Raw genomic sequence first — 24,440 nt, forward strand, 5'->3', positions numbered from 1 at the left:
TAAGTCTGATAGAGAATTGTAAAGTTGGATTGCATTTTGGAACTCAGACTCTTAGAGAATTTACTTTCTTTTAGCTTCACTAATTTATTTCTGTGCTTGGTTACACCCACGTTGGCAGGCATTATATAAGTGACCGTTCTCATGACACTGGTTTGTTATAGATGGATAAATGATCAGCCTTCCCATTGAATAATTCCTGATTCTGTACTTTATGTGAGTAGGTCTCACAATAAGAATATATTCTGTGGCAGTACCTCTTAAATTGTAACAAGTGTAGTTAATAGTAATTAATCTCCTAGTAATGTACTCACTAAGAACTAAGAGGCTCCAATAAGATGTTGCTGATTGGTAGAAATTACTCATCCTTTTTTCTCCCACTAGACAGGGGAAAGAGTGAGTGAGTCCTATTTCTGTAGCAGGAAGTCACCCTGCTGGGATTGGTGAGTCAGAAAAGGAGAGATAAAGCTGACTTTGTTGTCATGCTAGTGGCTTTTTCTAATTGTCTGATAGAATCAGGAATCTGCTGAAGTATTAATTGTGACAACTTCCTTCATATGCTCAATTCACCTTGTTCAATTCATATGCTATAAAAACACTATGGTTATAATCCAATTTCACCAAACCATCACCTAACCACACAAGATAGGTCCACAAAAAATACTAGGCTGAAATGTAGTTGGCTAATTTGTGATTCAGTATGTCATGTGAACCTGCCACCATATCTCCAAATATCTCAGAAAATGAACCCCAGGCCAGTTATGAGATATATACGTATAGCTGGGATTACAATTTTTTAAAACAATTTCAGGAAAGTCCATTGTCACGAACTTTCAAACCAAGAACTACATAAAAAATGTTGTATTAAAATGTAGAGACAAGACTTTAGATACATATTGAGTAACTTTTCAACTTTGGTCATTTGTTAAGCTCTTAGAAATCATAGGAGTGACAGAAGAAAAAAGAGGTTTTAGTGAATGAGTAGACAGAATAAGGTGGCCATCTGGGATATCATGAAAGAGATGTTTGTTCTTAGTTGTTCATTTTGTTATTATTGTATTTTTACAACAGGTATTAGACTTGTGAGAAATACTGTTATATGTTCAAAAATTCCATGGGGTCATTTTCTGCTCCAGTATTGTCCAATCAATTGAAAACTATTTCTGCTATTAAGCGGAGTAACAGATTTATTTGTTTGTTTAAATTTGCATGTCCATCAACTTGAAAATGACTCTGGGTCATATATTACCACATATGAACTGCTCATGCAGCATTCTGGCCCAATGCTCAAGGGAAAAGCCAGATCTTTAGGATCTTTTTAAAGGCCAGCAGGGTTGCAGACATCTGGATCTCAGGGGAGAGGCTGTTCTGCAGGGTGGGGCATGTTTCCTGGGTCCCACCAATGGCATTGTTCAATAGAAAGTCTCTCAAATATCCTGGTCCTATGCCATGGAGGACTTTGCATTTGACAACCAGCACCTTGAATTACACCCAGAAGCCTACCAGTAACCAGGGAAACTCATGTAAGAGTGGTGTTACATGGGCATAACCAAGTTGTTCCCATAACTAGCTGTATTGCTGCATTCTGGACCAGATAAAACTTCTGAATGGTCTTCAAGGGTAGGCTTATCTACAGCACAGTGCAGTGTAGATAAGTGTAATCTGTGTAATCTGAACAAGAAGTCACCAAGGCATGGGTAACCTTGAGCAGGGCCCCCTAATACAAAAATGGGCACAACTAGCACACAAGATGAATTTGTGCAATAGTTCTTTTAGACACAGCTGCCACCTGCTCCTCAAGCAGGAGCCATGAGTCCAGGAGGACCCCCTGATTGTGCACCAGTTCCAATCAGAGCAATGCAGCCCCCTCCAGAACTAAGGATGGAAAATCTCCAGGATCTTGTAGCCCCCAAACTCCAGCCACTTCTGTCTTACCTGTTCCGCCCTGTCCAGACCTCCCACAGCTTCCAGATATAATCCTGAATTTCAGTAATCTTTTGTAAAAAGTAAATTTGGATTTCCTTCCCTTGTTAAAGGCTTTGGTTTGGATGGAAAAAAGTATCAGAGCTGTGCAATTCCTTCCTGGACAAGGAAATATAGCTTTGGGGAAGTGGGGAAATGATGGGAAATGCATTTGGAAACTAATGCCACTAATGATAAATGATTAGAGTTTAAAGTCAATGGAAAGAAACAAACTGATACATATGTTCAAAATTAGAGCCAACTTCCAACAACCTGATACTGAACATTTCAGTTAAGGTTACAAAGAAAAAATGTACATAAGCTAGATTCTTTGTGGGGGACTTGGTGACCACATAGTTATATAATATGCACAAATAGAAAGTAAAAAATGGCAACTGACATTTGGAATTACAGTCTTCAAAAGAACATAGATTTCTGCAATTACAAACATTTGTAACAGCTATAACTCTTATAGGCTAACATATTAGGACAAAATCTATCAAATGCAGTTTTATTAAATTAACATTAAGCACAGATCCCTGAGTTAACAGTGCCTAAAGTTACTGTTATTCTGATTCTTCCAGACAGCTTGTTTGTCTGTTTGTTTCTGGCATTTTTACAAGGAGGATGTGCAATTCATTTATGTGCAGTTTATCTTAATCCAGACTTTCACTGATCCTACAAATATTCACAACACTGTACAAAGTCAAATTCTTTTAAAAATTGCATAACTAGTTGGGGGAAAAATTACCTTTGCTTAAACTTTGAAAAGCCTAGCACGCTTGTGGTACAGCTGCATTAAATACCTTGCATGCTGGCTTCAACCTTCTCTGGCATCTCTTGGACCAGCCTTTCTCAATCTTTTTACCCTGGCGGAACCCTTGAAATATTTTTCATGTCTCGGGGAACCCCTGCACATTCAGGCTCAAATATAGGCCAGAAGTTACAAAATTATTATATACATTTCATGTGTAGGCCTATATATATGCATTAACTGTGTTCTTAAACTAAAAATAATGCAACTTACCTCTTTAATGTGAAGTTGCCTGAATCTGAAATTTTTATTTTATTTTATTTTATATCCTGCCTTTATTATTTTTATAAATAACTCAAGGTGGTGAACATACCAAATACTCCTTCCTCCTCCTATTTTCCCCACAACAACCCTGTGGGGTGGGGTGGGGTGGGCTGAGAGAGAGTGACTGGCCCAAGGTCACCCAGCTGGCTTAAAAATAACTTTTTAAATAAATTGTGATCTCCCAGGGAACCCCTAGTGACTTCTCGTGGAATCTTAGGGTTCCATGGAACCCTGGTTGAGAAACCCTGTCGTAGACTATTCACCTGAATTTTACTTCTTCATACTGTAAATCCAGAAGGCAGAAGAGCAAGCTTTGTTAGAGCTTCTGCAGCTATGCATTTAAAAATATGTAATGGCAGCAGTCGGGTGAGGAAAGGGAAATACCAACTTTGCTTGTCATTAGCATTTATACAGCCATGAATTCCACTGGGGTAAAACATCAATATCCAGAATAATTTATGACATTTTTTTACAACTTCTACGTGCCCATGTCTATATCTCCATGTTCAAACAGTTTTCCTAAGAACTGCTAGACTTTGCAAGGATTAAATTTAGTGTACAGTTTTTTCAAAAGGACTTGGACAACAGTCTTACTGTGATTTCACAAAGTTCTGGATAGATTGCCTAAATAAGCACATTTGAGCTAAGGAAGAGTTTGGCACCAGTGAATTATTTACAGCTTTCTAAAGAACATTTCTTTTCATCCTTTGCCAGAGCCCAGAGTGCAACAAATACACGCTGCTACCATTAAAAACAACTTGACAAACATATAATGGACTCTAGGTGATTTGATGTTTGGAGTCTTAAGGAACAAGTGAACATAATGGCATCTATGTATGAGCAGAAAAGCAGAAGGAAGGCAAAACTCTTTCCTGGAGATTTGGTCTTGTCCTGATAATTTCTGAAGTGCTGTAGTAGGCTAACCTAGATTTCATTAATTGGAAGGTTACAGGCAACGACAAATTACATGCAAATGCATGTAAATTAGCCTCAGTGGCCACTTTTTGTAAAGAAGAACTATTTTGAAAGGGATGATTTGAGGTATAGAGTTGCAGAAAAAGATGCACTGGAGATGCTTAATCCTTTAGGAATAGGGTTGTATTTTTTCATTGCAGTTAAATGTGAACTTACTCTAATTTTGCATTTTCAAATATATCATTCCCCTTTTAAAATTCACAGTTCATAGAGTATTGCAATGCAGTTCTCCAATTTAAAAGGAAAGTCTATTAGACAAAGTACTGAAATTTGCAGAAAATTGATGGGTTTTAACATTTTCAAATCATGAAGAACCACTAGGTTGCATTTTAGCTTCATGTTCCGTTAGGCTATGGGAGCCTTTCCACATGCTAAGTCTGAAAGATGATCTTTCTTTCTTCAAAATAATTATGTGTAGATGGATGGGGGTGTAATAAAGAAAGATGCTGTTGAAATGCGTGAATGGGTAGGAAGCATAAAGTGGGCTAAGACAGAGACAGACAAGGTAGAGAAGCTGCTCATTGCTTCAAGGGGCATGACATTTACCTAGAAATCTGGTGGGAAAAAGAGTATATGTTGGTTTGCTGTTCAGAAATGGGGCGCATGCTTGTAATACCCCACCTTATGCTTCACAAAAATTCTTCAAACTAGCTGATAATAGTTTTAAATGAAATTGCAAAAAGCATGTATTAACAAAGCAATGAAAGGATCACAGTGTAAATAATCTGGACTCATTTGGCTATCACTTATAGTATTCCTTACTATTGGCGACTCTGGTTAGATTCTCAAGATGGAACCTCTCCTCCTAAACAGAAATAAACAGTGACTCCTGGCTCTTCCTGGTAGCTATGCTGCTATACAGCAATGGAATTTCCCCCTCGCTTTGTCATTCATGGATGGATGGATGGATGGATGGATGGATGGATACACACACACACACACACAAACGCAGAGTATGTATATGTGTATGTCGCCTGGGGTGGGAAAGGGAATAGTTCTTCCTGGGGATGGCGGGTGCTGTAGAACCCTCCCCACTGAATTAGATCTTATCGCAACTTGGATTTTGTACCCACTTCTATCTTCTATTTATATTTGGCTATTTCGTACTGTATTTTTATACGTTTATGGTTTTAATTGTTAATTTTATTGTAAACTGCCCAGGGTCCCCCTTTTGGGGGAGATGGACAGTGATAAAATTTGAAAAATAAATAAATATACATAAACACACACACACATATATATACACACACACTGTACATGCAGTATATAAAATTTTGTATGGTTTGTTACTATGATTAGACATTTCTGTTTTTCTTTCAAAGTAATATAGTGGAGTTCCCTAAGGACCCTTGTTTATCTGCTGTCTGGGTTCACATTGGACACCATTGCTTCCCCAGTCCCTAAAATCACTTACAATAATATCTTCTCAAGTTCTAATGTATGTCTGGTATCTACAGGTCCTGTTTCTTCCACAACATTCTGGGTGAGTTTAGGAAAACCACTCATCATTTCTTTATTTCATTTCCTCTAATAAGTAAGAAGAAGAAGAAAAACTTACTTCAATGTCAAGTTGTGGTCACACATTCCCCCTGCTTAGCATAATGCTTAGTAATTTTGCAACTGCATGGTATTAAATAAAAAAAAAATCAATTTGAAACACTCCTGTTTCCAGGAGACACACATCGTCATTTATTTATTATAGTAGTAAAATAAATTATCACTGCTGCAATCTACCTATATCACATAACAGAAGTTCATGGTTTGCTAACTTTTAACAAGTACTTTCAAAGAAATGTTGTAATGTACTCATAATCAGTATCACCATGACTAAACAATGCTGCTTCCTTATTTCAGCTTTTATTGCCAAATGTGTCTAGAATGCCATGGCGGGAAATGGTGGTGAGGGAGAGAAATATTATAATCCCTTTTCTTTGGCTCCCTAGGAAATAGAAAAAGCTGGAAGATAATTTTTCCCAGGTTTACCATTTGGAAAAGTTCCCACAATTTAATTGATCATTAGGCTAATATGCCACCTAGTGGCTCTTGATAATTTGAAGTTCCTAAAGGTGATTTTTCCCCACCCAATCTGTCACACACACACACACACACATACACACACACACGCACACACACAATTCATAGGTAATTATTTGAGGAGAGAAAAAATAACCTCCTTTTCAGACAAATATGGTAATATAGTGTTGTAGAATCTCAGATTTGAATGCCAACCATTTTCTGTAGTATAGCAACAGTGTTTGGGCAAATAATATGCTTCCATTATTGGTGAGATAACAATATGCTGTACATCTCAAATGGTTGTTTTTCTCTTAAACTACACTGTATTTTGTTTGTTGTTATTTTTACGTACTGTACATGCTGCCATTCTCCCTGCCAGGATCCAAACCTATATCTGTCCACAAGAGCCTCAGAAGAAAGGAACCCAGTGGCAAAAAGTAATATGTGGGACAGTTTTGAACAGTGTATGAAAGGAGGGAGAAAAATAGGACTGGGTGAATCTATATGCTTTCATTCCTTTCAGTTTTTAATTTTTCCTCCTTTAAATGTAGATCATATAGCTACACATTTATCATATGGATTTTGTGTGCAATTTTGCCTAGTGTACACACTTTTTTGCAAGCCAATTTACTAAATGATTGCATTTTTTATATTACTTTATAGTTATGTATCTTTTTTGTGAAGACTTTTTTCTAACAGACTTTCCTTTTAAATTGGTGAGCTGTATTGCAAAATTCAGTTAACTATGTATTTCAATTCTTTGTACATTAGTTCAAAATAAAATATTAGAAAATGTTCACATTTAAATTCTAAATTCAAAAACTTCCTCCCCATTCCTCAAGAATTACACATCCTTCCTTAGAGCTTTCTGTACAAAGTCTCTGTATGTTCAAAATCACATCCTGTCAAAACTGGTCTTACTTACAAAAAGTGGCAATTGAGGTTTATTTATATGTCTTTACATATAATGGGCAATTGGCCCTAAGCCCTCCTGTTAACCCAATTTAGTTTGTGTCATGATCACACTTCAAAAATGTCAGGACAAGACCATACAGGAAGATGTTTTGACCAAATTCAGTGTTCCTTCCACTGCCTTCACTTATTCCATTCAGACTGTAAATGTCAAGTCATCTAGAGTCTGCTGTGTGCTTGTTGAGTCACTTCTAATGATAGCAATCTCATCCACTGTAAAATCAGGCAGTCTGTCCAAAAGTCTACGAAATCTCAGTAAGGGTACTTTCTCAAGTCTTCTGAAAGACAATAGACTAAATTTAATGCTTAGAAATTGTAGGCGCTCTAATGCAAAGCGTTTGAACATGGAAACACAGAGCTAGTCATATCCATACAGAGGAAGTAAAACACATTTCATTAGGAATTCTTCATCTTGTGTTAACTTAATCCTGAGAGCTCTTCAAATTCAGCTCACTCTTAGGCAGAATGATGATGGAAGAATAGTCACTTTTCATGGCTTTCATATCAGCTTTCTAAACTCTGATGTTTCAGTCTTCGTTAGGAAAAGAAAGGTCCTGGTACAGAACAGGCCAGTAGGGTTCTTGTAAGAATTCTGTGGAGCTTAAAAAGAACTGGAGAATTACTCAGCGTTTTTTTTGCAGACAGCCAATTGTCTGGTTTATCAACCAGCGATTGCAGAACGTAGCTAGAGAAACAGGCTGATGGGCATGTGACAACAAGAATGAGAAAAGGCAAAATGTACTCATGTTCAGTGGGGAGATTGGTTTGAAGTTACAGCAGTTGCCATTCACTGTAATTATGCATTTTGCCCTTACATGCTTCCCCTTTCAGTTCAAATCTGATGATGTCTTATGTTGAAAATGAAAGTTGAGAAGTGTTAACCTGACGAGAAATTATATGCTTTATCGTAGATTACATTTTCCACTTGCACAAAGGTAGCATATGGCTCCAAATCATTTTCCTACAAACAAGGAAACATTTTGAGAAGAAAAGGCATTGCATCTTCTGAATAAAGTTCTAAAGCATTCTTTAAAAATGGAAGCATCAATATCCCTGTCTATTTCTCTTGTTTCATTCTATACACTGTTTATATTTGTCTTATATCTGATGGGAAAAAATGACAAAATCACCTTTAGATGATTGCACGTTTGCCTTACAAAACACACTGAGATGCTAATCGTTATGATTAGTTACTAAGTCCATGTTTATAACACAAGTGACATCTGGACTTCTACATTAAACACTATCCCCAGCCCCCCCAAATTACATCCCCAAACCTTATGTGCAAGCATAGCTACACATTGTGGGTAGTAGCAAATAAATTTTGTTTTTGTTTCCTTTTTTACAAAAAGAAGCTTCTTCTTTCTTTTGTTCATTTCCTTTTAACCCCAGTATTCTCACATCAAAAAACCATTTTATTTGGAATACTTGAAAGTATAGCTACCCTGAAGTTAAGTGGTAGGGGATTTCAAAAATGGCACCTTTTCTGTTACATTACTAGCAATAAAGATCATTCCAGAAATCCAAGTGATACTTGTTTCATGAATTTGTCAGCCTCAAAGAGCTGGGCACCACTGAAGTTAAGTTAATAAAAACAATTTGGAGAATAGTCCAGCAGAAGATGTGCTAACAAAACTGTTTGATGCAGCTGTTGGACCTTATTGAGGGTGTCTTTAAGACACAACCACTCTGATATAGTTGTGGTGAAAGTGACAAAGTTGAATGACTACATTGAAAAAGGCTGAATCTAGGATTTCAGAGTTGATCACAAAGAAAATAAACTTATTGAAGGAATTTCAACACATAAGGTTAATTGAGTGAAAGCAGCATCTTAAAGCTTTCATGGTACTATGTAAGATAATATTATTGCCCGTTATAGGTATAGCTTGTTCAAACTGTTTATTTCTTCATTTGTATGTACTAATATAAAAAAGATTAAATTGGGTTCCATATTGTGTGTTATTTCAAATACTGTCCTGCTGCTTGAATAGGTATTATTGGGATAATCTTCTATTTTTGTTTTTGTTGTTTTGTTGTTTTTGTTTGTTATTAAGGGCATCACCATTGATAATTACTGTGTCAGAATGAGCAGGAAAAGACTATTTACAGGAACTTCCAAATCAGGTATTAAGAGAGGGGAGAAAACTCAGCAAGAGTCAAGGTTGACATTCCATTGTTTACACTGGAAGACTTAAGAGCTATTCTTTCAAATCAAATGAAGGTTCTTGAAACTAAGATAGTTAAAAGTGATGGCATCATCCAACAAATATTGAAGCATAGTAAAGAAAAGATGCAGCAAATGTTTACAGAAAAGGAGAATATATGAACATTTAATTACACTACTTTATGACTGAAAGGGACATAATATTTGTGGCAGTATTTCTCAACCTTGGCAACTTTGAGATGTGTGGACTTCAACTCCCAGAATTCCCCAGCCAGCAGCTGGGAGATGAAGTCCACACATCTTAAAGTTGCAAAGGTTGAGAAACAGTGATTTATGGTTTTGATAAAAAGAATACAAGAACATGACTAATTACCAAAAGATGTAGACACAGATAAAAGACAGATAGAGAATTTCCTTTAGGAACAAAGAATTCAAAAGACAGATGAATAAAATATATGACTGGTACAAATGGTAGAACCTGAACTTTGTATACAGAATTTGAAATTTAGAGGAATACAAGATTTTGGAAGGGAAAGCTTATTTGAAGATATGAAAAAACCTGGTCATAAATTATTTGGATTTTGATGCAGATTCAAGATATATTTAGAATTCCATTGTAGCTCAAAAAGGAAATCTTCCATGAGATGCATTCATTAAATTTACATATTTAAGAACTAAAGAGGCCATAGTATAATTGAAGTAAAAAAACTATTCTGCTAAAAGTGGGTAAAAATATTGAAATTATTACCAGTTGTATCACAAGATGTGCTTAAGAAACATAAAGTCTTTACATTCTTGACATCATATTTATAGGAGCAGCATATTAAACATAGGTGTATGGTTCCATTCCAGTTGGAAGTATTGATGGATGGAGAGAAAGTGTTCATTTATTCAATGAAAGATTTTAACTAATTATTGGAAGCTGTATCAGGAAGTGTCTACTAAGTATGATAAACAGCAGGGAGAAACTTCAAAATCAGAATAGGCAAAGCCAAGCCTATATAACTGTAATCTATAAAATTCTTAAATTGTAAATTAAGGATAACATAGGTCAAACTAAGATAATGTCAATAAACATTAATGACTTGAACAACCCATTTAAGAGGAAGCTGATTTTTTTGAAGTTTGCTGTTTATTACTCAGTCCTGATTGCTTGTTGCACTTGTTATTTCCTTTATGAAACTTATGTCAACCAAGCAGATAAAATTAGTATTTAAATTTGAAAGTTGTTACAAGATTTAAATAAAGGATGTTGAGAGGGAGGGAGGGAGGCCATACCAAGAAGAATGTCTAAAAAATAGTTAATATACATGGCACAATAATTAAGGCTATTGTTTGATTAATATGACTGTAAGCTTGAGTCTCCTTCTTGCTTTGGAAAGGGCAGCAGCCACTTTGGCCAAAAAACTTGCTGTTTCTGTGTGGTGGCTAAAATTCAGCATACCTCTGACTAAGGAAATAAGCCTGTATCATAAGCCTTACAATTTCCTTCCTCGTATCTCACCATCAATGGTCCATCAATTGAGGTGTCTGAGACAAAGTATTCTGTGGACTGAAACTGCACTGCTTGCAACTCACAGACCTGAATGTGGCTCACCAGCTCGACTTTGGTATTAGACCTGCTTGTATACTGCCTGGTATAATCAGGGAATGGCAGCTTGTTTTCAAGCCAAGAGACACATTTACCTGTTAAGCTACATCGCCAGATGCTGTACTCCAAAAAATGGCTGGGGTCAGGGCATAAGCAAAATTTGATTTAAGTTAATTCACAATTAAATCTAAGTAATTATTGAAATTAAGTAATTAATTATTAAAGGTATCTAATAGTGTTCTCCCCATGCCTTAATATGATGACAAGCAGCTGTGGACCACAGCCTGGACCTCTTTAAAGTTACTGTGACCTTTACAATGCCAACAATTAATTTAAAAAAAATTAAAGACTAGTTTGAAATAGATCAATTATTATTTCCTTGGTCTTACCTGGACGTTCTGTCCTGAAATTGTTTCTACATTTGTAGTTGCAATGATTTTTCTTCGGCTGATATAAAGGAGGAGGAAGGAAAATACAGTCAGGTCCCCTTCTCCCAATAAATGCCATAGCAAATGAGTTTTACTAAATCAAAGGGATGGAATCTCAAATTTATATCACTTATAGCAAAGTATGTTTCAGTTTTACCACCCAATCCTCATAAGAAAAGATACAAAGATTGCAGAGCTAAAATGAATGGACAATTTACCACTTCCTTTGTAGTATAATCCGATCTTCAGCCCTAGAATTACCATCATTCTGCCACAACCCCCCCGCTTCGCTTTTCCCCTCATTTTACATTTCCTTACAAGAGCAACACTGTAGCCCTCAAAGTGTAATAGATTCACTGCTGCATTAGTAAAGTGCAGCAGTGAATCTATTAGATCTATTGAGTTGATGCTCATGGTGACCCAGCAGTGTCTGCAAGGGCAGAGGGAGGGGCAGGCAGAGTGACATGATGCAAGCTCCACCTCTTTTGTGTGGGTGTCATGTTCTAAAGGGGTGGGGCTTGCATTGCAAGGCTCTGCCTGCCATCTTGCCAAATTCGTCCCCCTCTGCCTCCACAAATGCTGCTGTGACAAACTCTGGCAAATAATGAAAAAACCATGACATGATTTAGGTTAAAACTTTGGTATACGTACCGTCCACAGAATCTCCAGAGATAGATGGAAAGTGAAAATCCAAGAATTCCCAAAAGACCAGTAAGACAGCTATAGAGAATTGTCATTGTAGAATGTTCCCTTTCTTCACGTCTATCTGAAGATTTGCAAAGTGTGAGAAATAATAAGTAGGAGAGATTGTAGACTTCATAGTTTGAATTGACAACTAAGGCATCAGAAAAAAAGCAGGTTATAATTCAGATATGTTCCTATGCAGGTTCCTCTTTTCTAATTAAAAAAGTCATTTTAAGGCTTTTATATATATTTTGTGTTCAAAGCCACACAATATTTTGTATTCATTGAGAAATCTTTTATCGCTTTCTTTAAACTGTAAGAACCCATAGCAATAAATATGAATGGTACACAACAGGATTGCAAATATCCAATCTTTCCACAAAAGTAAATGGAATTTTTAATCTGTACAATTTAATTGGAGTTATTTTAATGTAACAGAAGGAATCACTTATATTCTAGCTACGCTAATTGTTTGAAGAAGCAAATATTAAAGAGTACTTTCCTTCTAGTGTTAACAGCTTTTACTGTTAGTTCTAACTTACATTCTGAAATTCAATGACCTTCCTTAAATAATTTTGTAACTAGTACCTTCCTTAAATAACTCTCAATAGTTTAATAATAAGCAAGCCCTTTTCCCCATCCCTATTGCCAAAGCAATTAACATAAAATAATTAAAGAAATATTTAAATCAGTTATTAACATGCAAGAATCATTGCAGGAGGATCAGTCCAGTTAGGGAAGAACAGCAGTAGATCTTTTGTCTTGCATGCAGGAGGTCCGATTAACCTCTAGCACCTCCAATTAAAAGGAGATGATAGGAAAGACCCTAAAAAGCTTTGTCTGTCAGAGTAAATAGCACTGGCTAGATAGACAGCCTGATACATTACTGATTATTCATTCATTTAAAATAGCAGAGAATAGAGACCAATGTATTAGTGTCAACCAATGTGGCTTGGCAAGTGAGACTGATAATTAGAATCTTAAAGTTACCTAATAGATTTAAGATAAGGGACTTTTTCAAAGTAGGATGGGAGATGAAGCACGTAAGTTCATCCTCCTTAACCTTTGACAAATTATATGTACTGATGATGGTCTTTGTGCCATTTGGTAATATTTCAGACACAGTTTTAAAGTCTCCTGGTAGATTCCATGAGATCTGTGCAGCTGGTTTCCCTGCAGCCGCTTTGCACACAGCAGTGCCATGCTCGTGAGTCAAGGACACTTTTGGAGGCACTAAAATGGGACATAAGAAATAATTAGTTACATTTACTGAGCATGGTGGGATAAGTCTTAGTCAGGATTTACACTAGTACCCATTCAGTGTAAGAGGCATCCTGCTATCATATTTCCAAAATGAAATTCCTAATCAATAAGCATATGATAGATAAAACAGGAAAATATCAATGTTTACATTGAAAACACAAGGAACACACCTAATAACCTTGAGAAGTAGGAGTTGCTAGAAAAACCCATGTATTTTGAGCAATCAATAATATGTACACTCAGGTTGCTGCAATGTTTTTAATTTTGGATGAGTTTTTCTTTTCTTAGCTTGGTTTTCTGTTTGTGAACGTACAGAGATTTCAATCATATGTTCCTTCTTTCCTGAACATTTGAGGTATTAAAAAAATCAATCAATTTTTTCTTGATCATCCACCACTCTGGAGAAGCAGAGTGGGTGTTCCCTCCCTCCTTTCTTCCCCCTCCCCTTAGCACGTTTTCCATTCTTGGAACATCACAAATTAATCATCAGTCAACCCTGTGTTAATCCTCTCTGGTCAGTTGCACAGTGCTGATAGTAAAATTCCTCTATTGCTCATAAAAACCATCACGGAAAGCCTCCCCACAGATTTTTGAGAGAAAATAGCATCAGGAAAGATGGGTTGGAGCACAGGTCAAATGTTCCATGAGTGAGCATGAGCAATTAACCCAATGAAAGGATAACATCTGAGAGATCTAGCCCTGCTCCAGGAAACAATGTGCATAGAAATATAAATGCATTCATATTCTATTGAATCTATGCTATACCAAAATATCCTAAGAATATCTATAGCAAGGCCTTAAAGGACATGATGAGTGTATAGGATTATTGCATGTTGGCTTTTGAAAAATATGGAATATGGAGCTTCAAATTCCTTATCCTCTCAAGAATTAGCAATTCCTACATTTTGCCAGGTGCTTAAATGCAGATAATCATTCAGAATAAAGGTGGCTGCTACTCCATAACAATCTGCAACTACTCCCCACTTCTGAAACCAGAAGGATGGTGCACATTTCCTACAGAATGCCTAGAAATGGGACATGCTGGCTGGGGAACTCTGGGAGTTGAAGTCCACACAGCTTGAAGTTGCCAAGGTTAAGAAACACTGCATTAATGAAACAAGATATTACAGGAACAAGTAAAAGCAGAATAAATGTATTAATCCTGAAAATATGTTTCATAGTCCCTTTAAAAACTAGATTGAAATAAATTTCATTTGAAACTTCATTCTGAAAATTCATCCCACTGCCAGCCACAAGGACCTTGGCAATTCTACATTGTGCTTATTTATTAAAATAATTATATTTATTTATTTATTCAAATTTAATTAAAAATAATTATATGTTAATGACTTGCAGTAGTAATCAAACTAGAAGCTGTAATAAGAGGAGGATCAAGAGTAGTGATGGTGTGTTTTCATTTCATTTTAAAAGATCTGTTGGTAGTTTTTACAGTTTGCATTTTAATGATATTATAAACTGTTTTGAGATATCATCTAAAAATAATGATATAAATTTTTGGAAAAAAAAATATAATAGTTCTGACTATAACAATCTAAGATTATGCTTTTAAATATGTTGTTTCTTACCTAATATAGTTAGTTTATATTCATTGTTTAACATTCCTTTAGCAGTAGCAATGAAACATCTATACATTCCTTCACTGAACATTTGAAATGACTTTATCTGAACAGCAGACTCTTCTTCTGGTCTAGACACCCAATCCATATTCATACTGCAGTTCCTGGCTATGGTATTGTTCTCTCTCTTAAATGATAGATAGCATTGTGTTCCATTCTTAAAGTACACCTTCCATACTGTCATATTATATCTTTCTGAAGGACAGTGCAATTCAATCGTTGTTCCAAGCGTTGCAGATATATCAGGTTTATCTAGAAAGGTATAGAAAGAATTATTATAGGTAAACAGGAGATAAGAGAGATGTTGCATACTACAATTTGGCCTGTTAGTGCCCACAAAAGATACTTTTAGAAGGTGATTTTCCTATTATCTTAGTAAGATTTCCCCACAAAAGAGCATCCATATGCCAATATTTATTTGCTTGCTAAATTGATTTATATAGCCACCCATCTCACAGATGTGACTCTGGGCAGCTAACAACCCATAAAAACCATAAAAACCATATTAACGAAGAGTACAATCCTCCGGTGATCTCCGAGCACCCTGTGTGTTATAGCCTTTCAGAATAAGCTAAGTTATGCAAAGCATAGGAAAAGACTAAGAAGTAGTAAAGGAAGAAATTAAAGGAGAAAATGAACTGAAATCTAACTAAATTGAATTTACATTAAAACCATTCACTATACCTCTCCCTACTTTTCTACCCTTGCAAATCACCCTTGCTTCTATCGCATTCCTGCACTGAATCATCCACCGCCATTTTGTTCTTTAGCGTTCTCACCCCTCTGTTTTTCAGGATCTCACCAACTGCATCCAACCATAATTTTCTCTGTCAGCCTTTTTTCTCAACCCATTCATTCTTCCCTCATTCACTCTCTCTATATGGCCAAACCACTTGAATGTACTTCTTTCACACTGGTCACTCATTTTTGTATCATTCAGCACACATTCATTTATGATTTTATATCTTCAAGTTTTACCACATACTTAAGTATTCCCACTGTGTTCAGCTTTATTTTATTTTTTTTTGTTTCTCCTGACATATCTAACTCTCATTTTCCCCTTTTTGGGGGGAGATGGGCAGTGATAGAAATTTGAATAATAAATAAATAAATAAATTTCCATATATCCAAGTATGCAGAGGCACACTTCTTTTGACAAATGTTCATTCCTCACAACAGACCACATTTATTTATTTGGACATAGATAGACAGCACTGCTTGGTCTACTGAATTAATAACTATGGCATTACCTCCTACAAGCAGAGTAATAACTTTGGACAACATCTTTGATCTAAATGAAATGTTGATGAGATACCATACTATTTTGAAGGATCTCTCCTGATAGGGATAACCCTATAAAGAGTCATAACATAAAACCATAAATTTATACTCTTTACTGTAACGTACAATTATTGAATAAATTATTGGTCTGGCAAGTAACATGCAGGTACTTATTAAACAAGGAAGCCTAGTGCCTGATTTATAGTCCAGATGAAAATAACTAAATCTTTGTTATATATTAGAGTCAAATATGAAAGTGGCTTCCAGAATAATTCAACTAGATATTGCAGTTTTCACATTAAATGGGCATGCATCATTAGGCATGTATACATAGTGATGTGAAATCAATATGGCATGGCGTTTAGATTAGAACCAAGGAGATACTGTTTCAACTCATCAGCCACTGTAATGTTCAGAGCATGAGCTGGCCATTTTCCATCTATTAACATAATCTGGATTGTTGTGGGTATAAAATATGTAAGGAAAGAACAATGTATACAACCCAGAACTCTTTGGAGGAATTATAGAATAAGAATATCAACAAACAAATAGCAAATATAAACAAACAAATAAGTAATAAATAAGTAAAATAAATAAGTACTAAGTACATATGTATAACCCAGATTTACCCATTTTGTCACTGTACTATGACTCTTCAGGTTATAATTATAAACACACACATATAACGCCATAACAAATTGGAGAATGATGAAGATAATGCCTATTCCAATTAGGCTCCACTGACTTCTTCAATACTAGAAATCAAACTATGCCATGGTTGCTATGTCTAAATCAACCAGGCAATCTATATCCAGGAAAATCACTGGCTGAAACGGACAGGAATAAAATTAACATGTTTTAAAACTCTAAATTAGGTATAATGTTTAGAATGCTAAGTGCCTGATAGAAAAGAACAAGGAGAAAGAAGAGGAGAAGAGAGGTTTGAAAATCAGTTTACTTAAAGCTTTATAGAAAGCTTTGCGTTCAGGCTATTTTCTGTATCGATGTTTATATGCAAACACTGTCTGTGTGCAATCAATGCATTTCTTCACTGGCTTGAAACAAAAGCATGTTCATAACTTGCTTATATAGTGGGAAAAGTTCAGAAATGGAAAATTGTTCCCTGTAGATTTTGTAGATCTGCAACTCCCAGCAGCCCCAGCCAATATTGACAACAATGAGGGATTCCTGGAGTTGTAGTCCAGCAACATCTGGAGGACCATAAGTTCTCCCTTGTTTTACAAGAAGTGGAGCTGAAATCCTCAGTCGCCATATGTTCATTCTCCTGGCATATACTATTATTATATTCTTTTTCTATTCTTTTATCATCAGATAGAGGAGTCTCTGTCAAAAAATGTACATGCTACAATGCTCACATTTTATAAGAAAAAAAATTGCACCATGAGATCGTAACCTACTTTCAGCATAATAAAGCAAGATCCATTGCTTTAGGAATGTAGGGGTAGACAACTACTTACAAAATATTCTTTCTTTAAAAATTACTTGGCTTCTAAACATGTCCCAGATCTTTTGCAAAATCTCCTACCCCTTTGCAAAACAGAGAGGCAGATGTTACAAGAAAAGAGAACATATTTATTGTCTTTAACACGTTGGACTTACCAATTGCTGCCATGACCATAATAGTGAGAAGGGTCCAGGCACCCCAAATCTTCATAATAAAAGCTCCGCATTTTGCTTCCATGGTTCACACAATCATTTCCCTAATTGATCCATTCTGCTGTACAACTATCCATTGTTATAATGAGCAACTTTCAGAGAACATTTTTTATTCCAGATGGCATCTTCCTATTGCTTTCAACATCCTTTAATTTCTGTCAACTGTGCAAGACTTCCTGTGCTTACAGTCAAAATGTGATCACTGAGGAAACAGATCAAGCATTTTTCTTATTTGTTCCCTAAACAAAGCTGCTGTCTTGTGAAGATAAGTTTTTCCAATAAAATTCAAAGAAAAAGAAAAAGGCGGCCAGCTGAATCCAGGCCCTGTTTCAAAACAGAGTCTGCTTCAAGCGAATGATATTTGATTGATAATAACAAGCATTTATTTTGATCTCCATGTAAAATTGCTATCATGCCTTTTCACAAAAACTGCAAAGCTTTTTAACAAATTGGATATGATTAATATATAAAAACATAGAAATCAATCATAAACTTACTGGCACTTTAAAAGAACATTAAAACTATTGAAAGCAACTTAAAAAGCCAAATGCAATAGATGTGATCACCTCCTTTTCTATTTCATAGGCAGAAAAAAGAAGTCTACTGTTCTCCTGAAAATTTGATCAGTGGCTTGATTCACTATTCAGGGCTGCCCGCACAATCAGGCAGAGTTAGCCAACCCTTCAGGCAGATGATGCCGGAGGGGAGGAATGACTGCCCCCTCCCAGGCTGTTTCTCCTGAGTTCCCCACCTCTTTTTCTCTGTTAAAAGGAAAGAGCAAGAGAAGCTACATGATCTGCTCTGAGCTCCCTAAACTAGCTTGCTGCCTTGGGTGCGATGAAAGATGCTATGGATAGAGCACATTGTCTTAGTCAACAAAACATCACTGTTGCCATTTTCCCTACATTTTCACAGTGTAGTAAGAAAAATTTGACTACTGTACCTTTTTTAAAATATTCAAGCTTCCCCAGTACTGTATTTTGCAAAGTTCATGAACAAAAATATTGAAATAGAACATTACAAAGAAGAAGTGTGAGAGAAAAACAAAACCAGAATGTTTAAATTAGGCACTGAGGATGGTTCTACTCACATTACTTTAGTGAGTGTTTAAGATTCAAAACAAGCTGCACAAAGGAAATAACTGCATTAATTTCCACTAACATGACTCAGAATGGTATAATCAGAGTTTAGTTTTCTAAGAAACAGCATTTCTGCCAAGATGCCCTTGATAACAATACACATAAATGGCAGATGCCACTAAATGGGAATTAAGATTAGTTTTACGGTGTTTGCCCTTGCCTATTCCTGATCCTAGTATGTTTAAGTATGTTGTCCATACGATAAAGCTACAACAATTTTTGCCCTCTCCCAACCGTTTTTAGGCCAGTGGGAAAAGAGGACACCCTCATAGAGTGTTTGACATAGCTGATGTGGCAAAGCGCAAAATGCTCATCTACAAGATAAACGTAACACAAACCTGCCCCATCTATCATTTTATTTTCTAAGAATGCTTGTAAGGTCTTTATGGAAATCAGAAACATTGTTAGAAACACAGGTTGTGCTTGAGGCTGTTGCTGTGCTTTGCAGCATCCTAAGGTAAAGGTAAAGGTTTCCCTTGACATTAAGTCCAGTCGTGTCCAACTCTAGGGGGCGGTGCTCATCTCTGTTTCAAAGCCGAAGAGCCGGTGTTTGTCCGTAGACACTTCCGTGGTCATGTGGCCGGCATGACTGAACAGAACGCCGTTACCTGCCCGCCGAAGCGGTACCTATTAATCTAGTCACATTTGCATGTTTTTGAACTGCTAGGTTGGCAGGAGCTGGGACTAGCAACGGGAGCTCACCCCGTCACGCAGATTCGAACCACCAACCTTCCGATTGGCAAGCTCAGCAGCTCAGCGGTTTAACCCGCAGTGCCACCGCGTCCCCTTCCTAAGGTAGGAAGGCAGCATCCTACCTTGCTGTTAATCATTAATTAATTAATATTTTAAAAGATAGCTAGGACAAGGAGGTTAATGGGTAGCAAAGAACGTGTGAGCAGACCCACTAATTAATTTGGGTAGTACATGGGCACTGGTATGTAGTATTTATATTCATAACATATTCATAATTATTCATAACTTCAACTCAAACCTCATCTGTTTTTTTACTTCTTCCTGTGAATGTCCCTGCCTGAAGTTGCCTCAGGTATCTGATTACATGCTGATACTCTAGGCTACTCCAGTTGGTCTGCCTCTTCAGCATCAGCCTTAAATCTAGAAGACACCATAATAAAGATCAAAGTGGCTTGGAGCATCTCAATAGAGATTGGCAGCTTCCCCCACAAGCTGGATCTGCATGCCAGCAATGGGCATGGCCAGTGGTGTGTCTGGTGTCACATAATCAAAACCAGGGTCAGTCACTCCTTACCTACCGTCTCACATATATGCATACCCACTCTCATACACTTACATACATAGACACAATCCTCCTATCTTCTCATTCTGAAACACACATTCAGTTTTTGCAAGTATTTCATACTCTTACCGAGTTTCTAGCTTCATACAGACCTAGTCTCACACTCAGGCATACTATTGCAATGGGAGATCACGGCCTTTTCTTTTTTTCTGCCCAGCTGACTGGTGTTTGCTGAGGAATGTGGAGTTGAAATAATCTCAATGAATACACGAATTTATTGCAATTTAAATCCACCCTAGTCATGTTAGTTCTTCTTTTTAAAAATAGCAAAGCTCAGTGCATCAAATAACAAAGCAACAACTGGATATCACTGAAACTCACCAAATTTGTTGGTTGCCCATAGAAACATCTGGAGTCATCAATATAGTTATTTTATTTTGTAATTTATAAGCTCCCCAAGTCTATTACAATTCTGGGTAGTATACAACACACAAAATTTGAAATAAGTCAATCTCAACAATTCAAAAAGAATGTTCAGAGAAGAACAGCCACCATTTCATAAATCAGGACTAAAGGTGGGGCATGTCCAGATCTGTGTGGTCCATAGCCACTAAGTCTTGACAGGACTGAGCCTTTTTCTTCCCATCCAGTCACCCACAGCCTTAAGGCCTGGGCTGAAATACACAATTGGGTATTAGCAGCATACTGATTATACCTGACTACCCTGCCTTGCCAGAGTTTATCAACAGGTGTGATCAATGCTGTCTCAGTACTAGTCCTGGGCTGAAACCTGTCTGAAAATGGTATAGATCCTCCAGGGCCCTCTGAAAGTGTAACCCACCCAGCTTCTCAAGAATCTTCCCCAGAAAGGGAAGGTTGGAGACTGGATGAAAATTGTCTGGAATAGTTGGGTCTAGTGAAGGATTCTTGAGAAGGAGGCGTACCATTCCCTCTCTCAGGCAATCTTCACCAGCCAGTCAGAGCGTGGATCTAATAAGCAGGTAGGCAGGTTATAGACCCTATCCACTTTTTTCAGGAGTAACAGGTTTAGACTTGCCCCAGTCAGCCAGACAAAACCTCACTTCTGTCACCTTGACAGGGCTTGCCCAGGCAGAGTCCAACTCTGAGTGAATCCAAGCAACTTTATTTACCAGATGCCTAAAATATTCCTTACGACTTTTGGGCCTTTTGGCTGTAAAATAAATTATTATTATTATTATTTCTTACAATGTCCATCCAGATGATTCAGTGGCTCTTCCCTCCTCAGCAAGGAATAAGTGACTTTAAAGAGAGATACTGGACAGCTAGCTGCGGATACGATGAGATTCACCGCCCTTACTTCCACAATGAAATCCCTAATTCTCCCAGGCTTTGTACAGGGTGGCTGGAGCCCCTCTTGAGTGTATGATATCTGTTTTATGTGTTGACCAGATTTGTCAGCTGTTCACTGTTAGGTAGATTGTTATTTTTTATATTGTTGAACTGTAAGCCTCCCAGAGTCAGTCTGCAGTCAGGCAGCACCTAAATCCAATGCATAAATAAATATGTGAGCTCTTACTGATACTCTTTCTTTTTCTCCCAAACGTGTATGAGCTTGCTGTGGTCACCCTGTTGTACAATACAAAGACCACAAAATAAGAGTGAAGAATAGGTTGAAATAAAAAGGAAATGATTAATATAGCTCAAAACCCCAACAGCATTGTTAAACAAACAAAGTTACCATAAATGTGACTTCTGTCTACATGTAGTATAAGATGGTAAGCCTCACATCACCCTGTGCACAAAGTTTAGGCAAGAAAGTTATGACAACTTTGAGGGTTTGCTTGGCCAGAAGTCATACGTTCCCACTTTCCCTAGTGGTTAACTGCCCAGAGTCCCTCTTTTGGGGGAGATGGGCGGTAATTAAATTTGATAAATAAATAAATAAATAAATAAATAAATAAATAAATAAACAAACAAACAAACAAACAAACCTGGTGTGTCACTTCTAAATGGCTTTTTGTTGTTTATTCGTTCAGTCGCTTCCGACTCTTCGTGACTTCATGGACCAGCCCACGCCAGAGCTTCCGGTCGGTCGTCAATACCCCCAGCTCCCCCAGGGATGAGTCCGTCACCTCTAGAATATCATCTATCCATCTTGCCCTTGGTCGGCCCCTCTTCCTTTTGCCCTCCACTCTCCCTAGCATCAGCATCTTCTCCAGGGTGTCCTGTCTTCTCATTATGTGGCCAGAGTATTTCAGTTTTGCCTTTAATATCATCCCCTCAAGTGAGCAGTCTGGCTTTATTTCCTGGAGGATGGACTGGTTTGATCTTCTTGCAGTCCAAGGCACTCTCAGAATTTTCCTCCAACACCACAGTTCCAAAGCATCGATCTTCCTTCTCTCAGCCTTCCTTATGGTCCAGCTCTCACAGCCATATGTTACTACAGGGAACACCATTGCTTTAACTATGCAGACCTTTGTTGTCAGTGTGATGTCTCTGCTCTTAACTATTTTATCGAGATTTGTCATTGCTCTTCTCCCAAGGATTAAGCGTCTTCTGATTTCCTGACTGCAGTCAGCATCTGCAGTAATCTTCGCACCTAGAAATACAAAGTCTTTCACTGCTTCTACATTTTCTCCCTCTATCTGCCAGTTATCAATCAAGCTGGTTGCCATAATCTTGGTTTTTTTGAGGTTTAGCTGCAAACCAGCTTTTGCACTTTCTTCTTTCACCTTCATCATAAGGCTCCTCAGTTCCTCTTCACTTTCAGCCATCAAAGTGGTATCATCTGCATATCTGAGATTGTTAATGTTTCCTCCAGCGATTTTAACTCCAGCCTTGGATTCCTCAAGCCCAGCATGTCGCATGATGTTCTCTGCGTACAAGTTGAATAGGTAGGGTGAGAGTATACAGCCCTGCCGTACTCCTTTCCCAATCTTAAACCAGTCCGTTGTTCCGTGGTCTGTTCTTACCGTTGCTACTTGGTCGTTATACAGATTATTCAGGAGGCAGACAAGATGACTTGGTATCCCCATACCGCTAAGAACTTGCCACAATTTGTTATGGTCCACACAGTCAAAGGCTTTAGAATAGTCAATAAAACAGAAATAGATGTTTTTTTGAAACTCCCTGACTTTTTCCATTATCCAGTGGATATTGGCAATTTGGTCTCTAGTTCCTCTGTGTCATGAGCACCGTTGAGCTGAATGCATCAGCACAACGGCACACATAACAATACCACGGAAACAAGAGCAAGGGATTAAAAGATAAGCAAAGCGACGCACAACAACAGACACAGACCCCGAGGAGAAGGGAACGACCCTGGCCGGAAAATCCAGTCAAGAGAACACAAAGGGGGAAGAAAGAGCGACAAAGACAGGGTGGATCACGAGGCACGCCTGGAGCTGTCAGCAGGAACGCAAAGGATATCGCCCAGCTGAAAGCAATCACCGGCCGGAGGAAGAAAACGATTACGAGAGAAGCCCGGGGCACCAGCAGGGGCCCCGCGACCCCTCACCTACCGGCAACGAAGCATGCAGGACTTGGGGGGATGACACAACCCAAGGTGGGGGGGCGCTGACCGGCGCGGGCTATTTAAACTCCGTACCGGCGCGCTCCCTTCACTCTCAGCTTTTTCTAGCTATGCACTATGCTGAAATAAACCAGAACCTGATCTTCCCTAAATTTGTGTCTGTGTTTTACTCAGTAGTAGGCAGCGCATGACATAAAGCTGAGAGTCCTAAACTCAGCCTCGCCAAGCCCCACCAGACAAAAACGAGCCGCGGGAGGAACAGATGGCGAGAAGAACACGAGCGGAGAGCGATGGAGCCGACGCGTCGCAGCCAGGACGGGCAAGTCGTACGGCGAGAGGCGGAGGAGAACCGACAGAGGCCAGAGGCAACGCGGACCCCAGGAGTCACGGACACCCTCCCGGCCCATCCCGAGCCTCAGCCCCACCCCCGGAGGGAGGCGGAGGCGACCCGACCACGGGAGGGAGCAACATACCTCCCGAGACCCACGGAGACCTCCCTGCCCCACATCGCACCCCAGCCACAGGCGTGGAGCTTCAGCCCAACTGCAAGAAACGCGGTGGAGGACGGAGGGACGAACCAGCCGATTCGCTCCCAAGTTGAGGGAGCTGACCAGCGGACGGAAACGCCTAACCCCCACCGGTGGCCCAACTACGCGGAGACGCTGACCGGTCCGATCACAGCTGCGGTGCGGACCTTGGACCGAGAAACGCAAGCCAGACTCACGGCCATGGAAGCCCAACTAAGGGACCTCAGGACCATGCTGCAGTCGTTGATGTCCTCCATGCCTCACACGAACATACCCGCGC

The 24,440-nt window shown here is 38.3% G+C and overlaps 1 protein-coding gene across 2 annotated transcripts in view; it reads right to left on the reverse strand.

The window, feature by feature from the left end:
- Positions 1-7,629: 7,629 nt before the first annotated feature.
- The window catches only part of CD200R1 (CD200 receptor 1), a 33,075-nt gene continuing 16,264 nt past the window's right edge, over positions 7,630-24,440 (reverse strand). Inside the window, exons 1-6 of one of the 2 annotated variants that reach the window (XM_063305657.1) lie at positions 17,669-17,877; positions 14,717-15,019; positions 12,858-13,100; positions 11,835-11,949; positions 11,145-11,202; positions 7,630-7,961 (exon numbers count right to left, since the gene is read on the reverse strand). In XM_063305657.1, coding sequence (XP_063161727.1) covers positions 7,878-7,961; positions 11,145-11,202; positions 11,835-11,949; positions 12,858-13,100; positions 14,717-15,019; positions 17,669-17,750 — 885 coding nt within the window. In that variant the 5' untranslated portion in view covers positions 17,751-17,877 and the 3' untranslated portion in view covers positions 7,630-7,877. Of the gene's footprint in view, positions 7,962-11,144; positions 11,203-11,834; positions 11,950-12,857; positions 13,101-14,716; positions 15,020-17,668; positions 17,878-24,440 lie in introns of those variants that run through there. The other variant, XM_063305659.1, reaches the window with a different exon arrangement.

The sequence above is a fragment of the Candoia aspera genome, chromosome 5 (assembly GCF_035149785.1).
Source record: "Candoia aspera isolate rCanAsp1 chromosome 5, rCanAsp1.hap2, whole genome shotgun sequence".
Classification (NCBI taxonomy): domain Eukaryota; kingdom Metazoa; phylum Chordata; class Lepidosauria; order Squamata; family Boidae; genus Candoia; species Candoia aspera.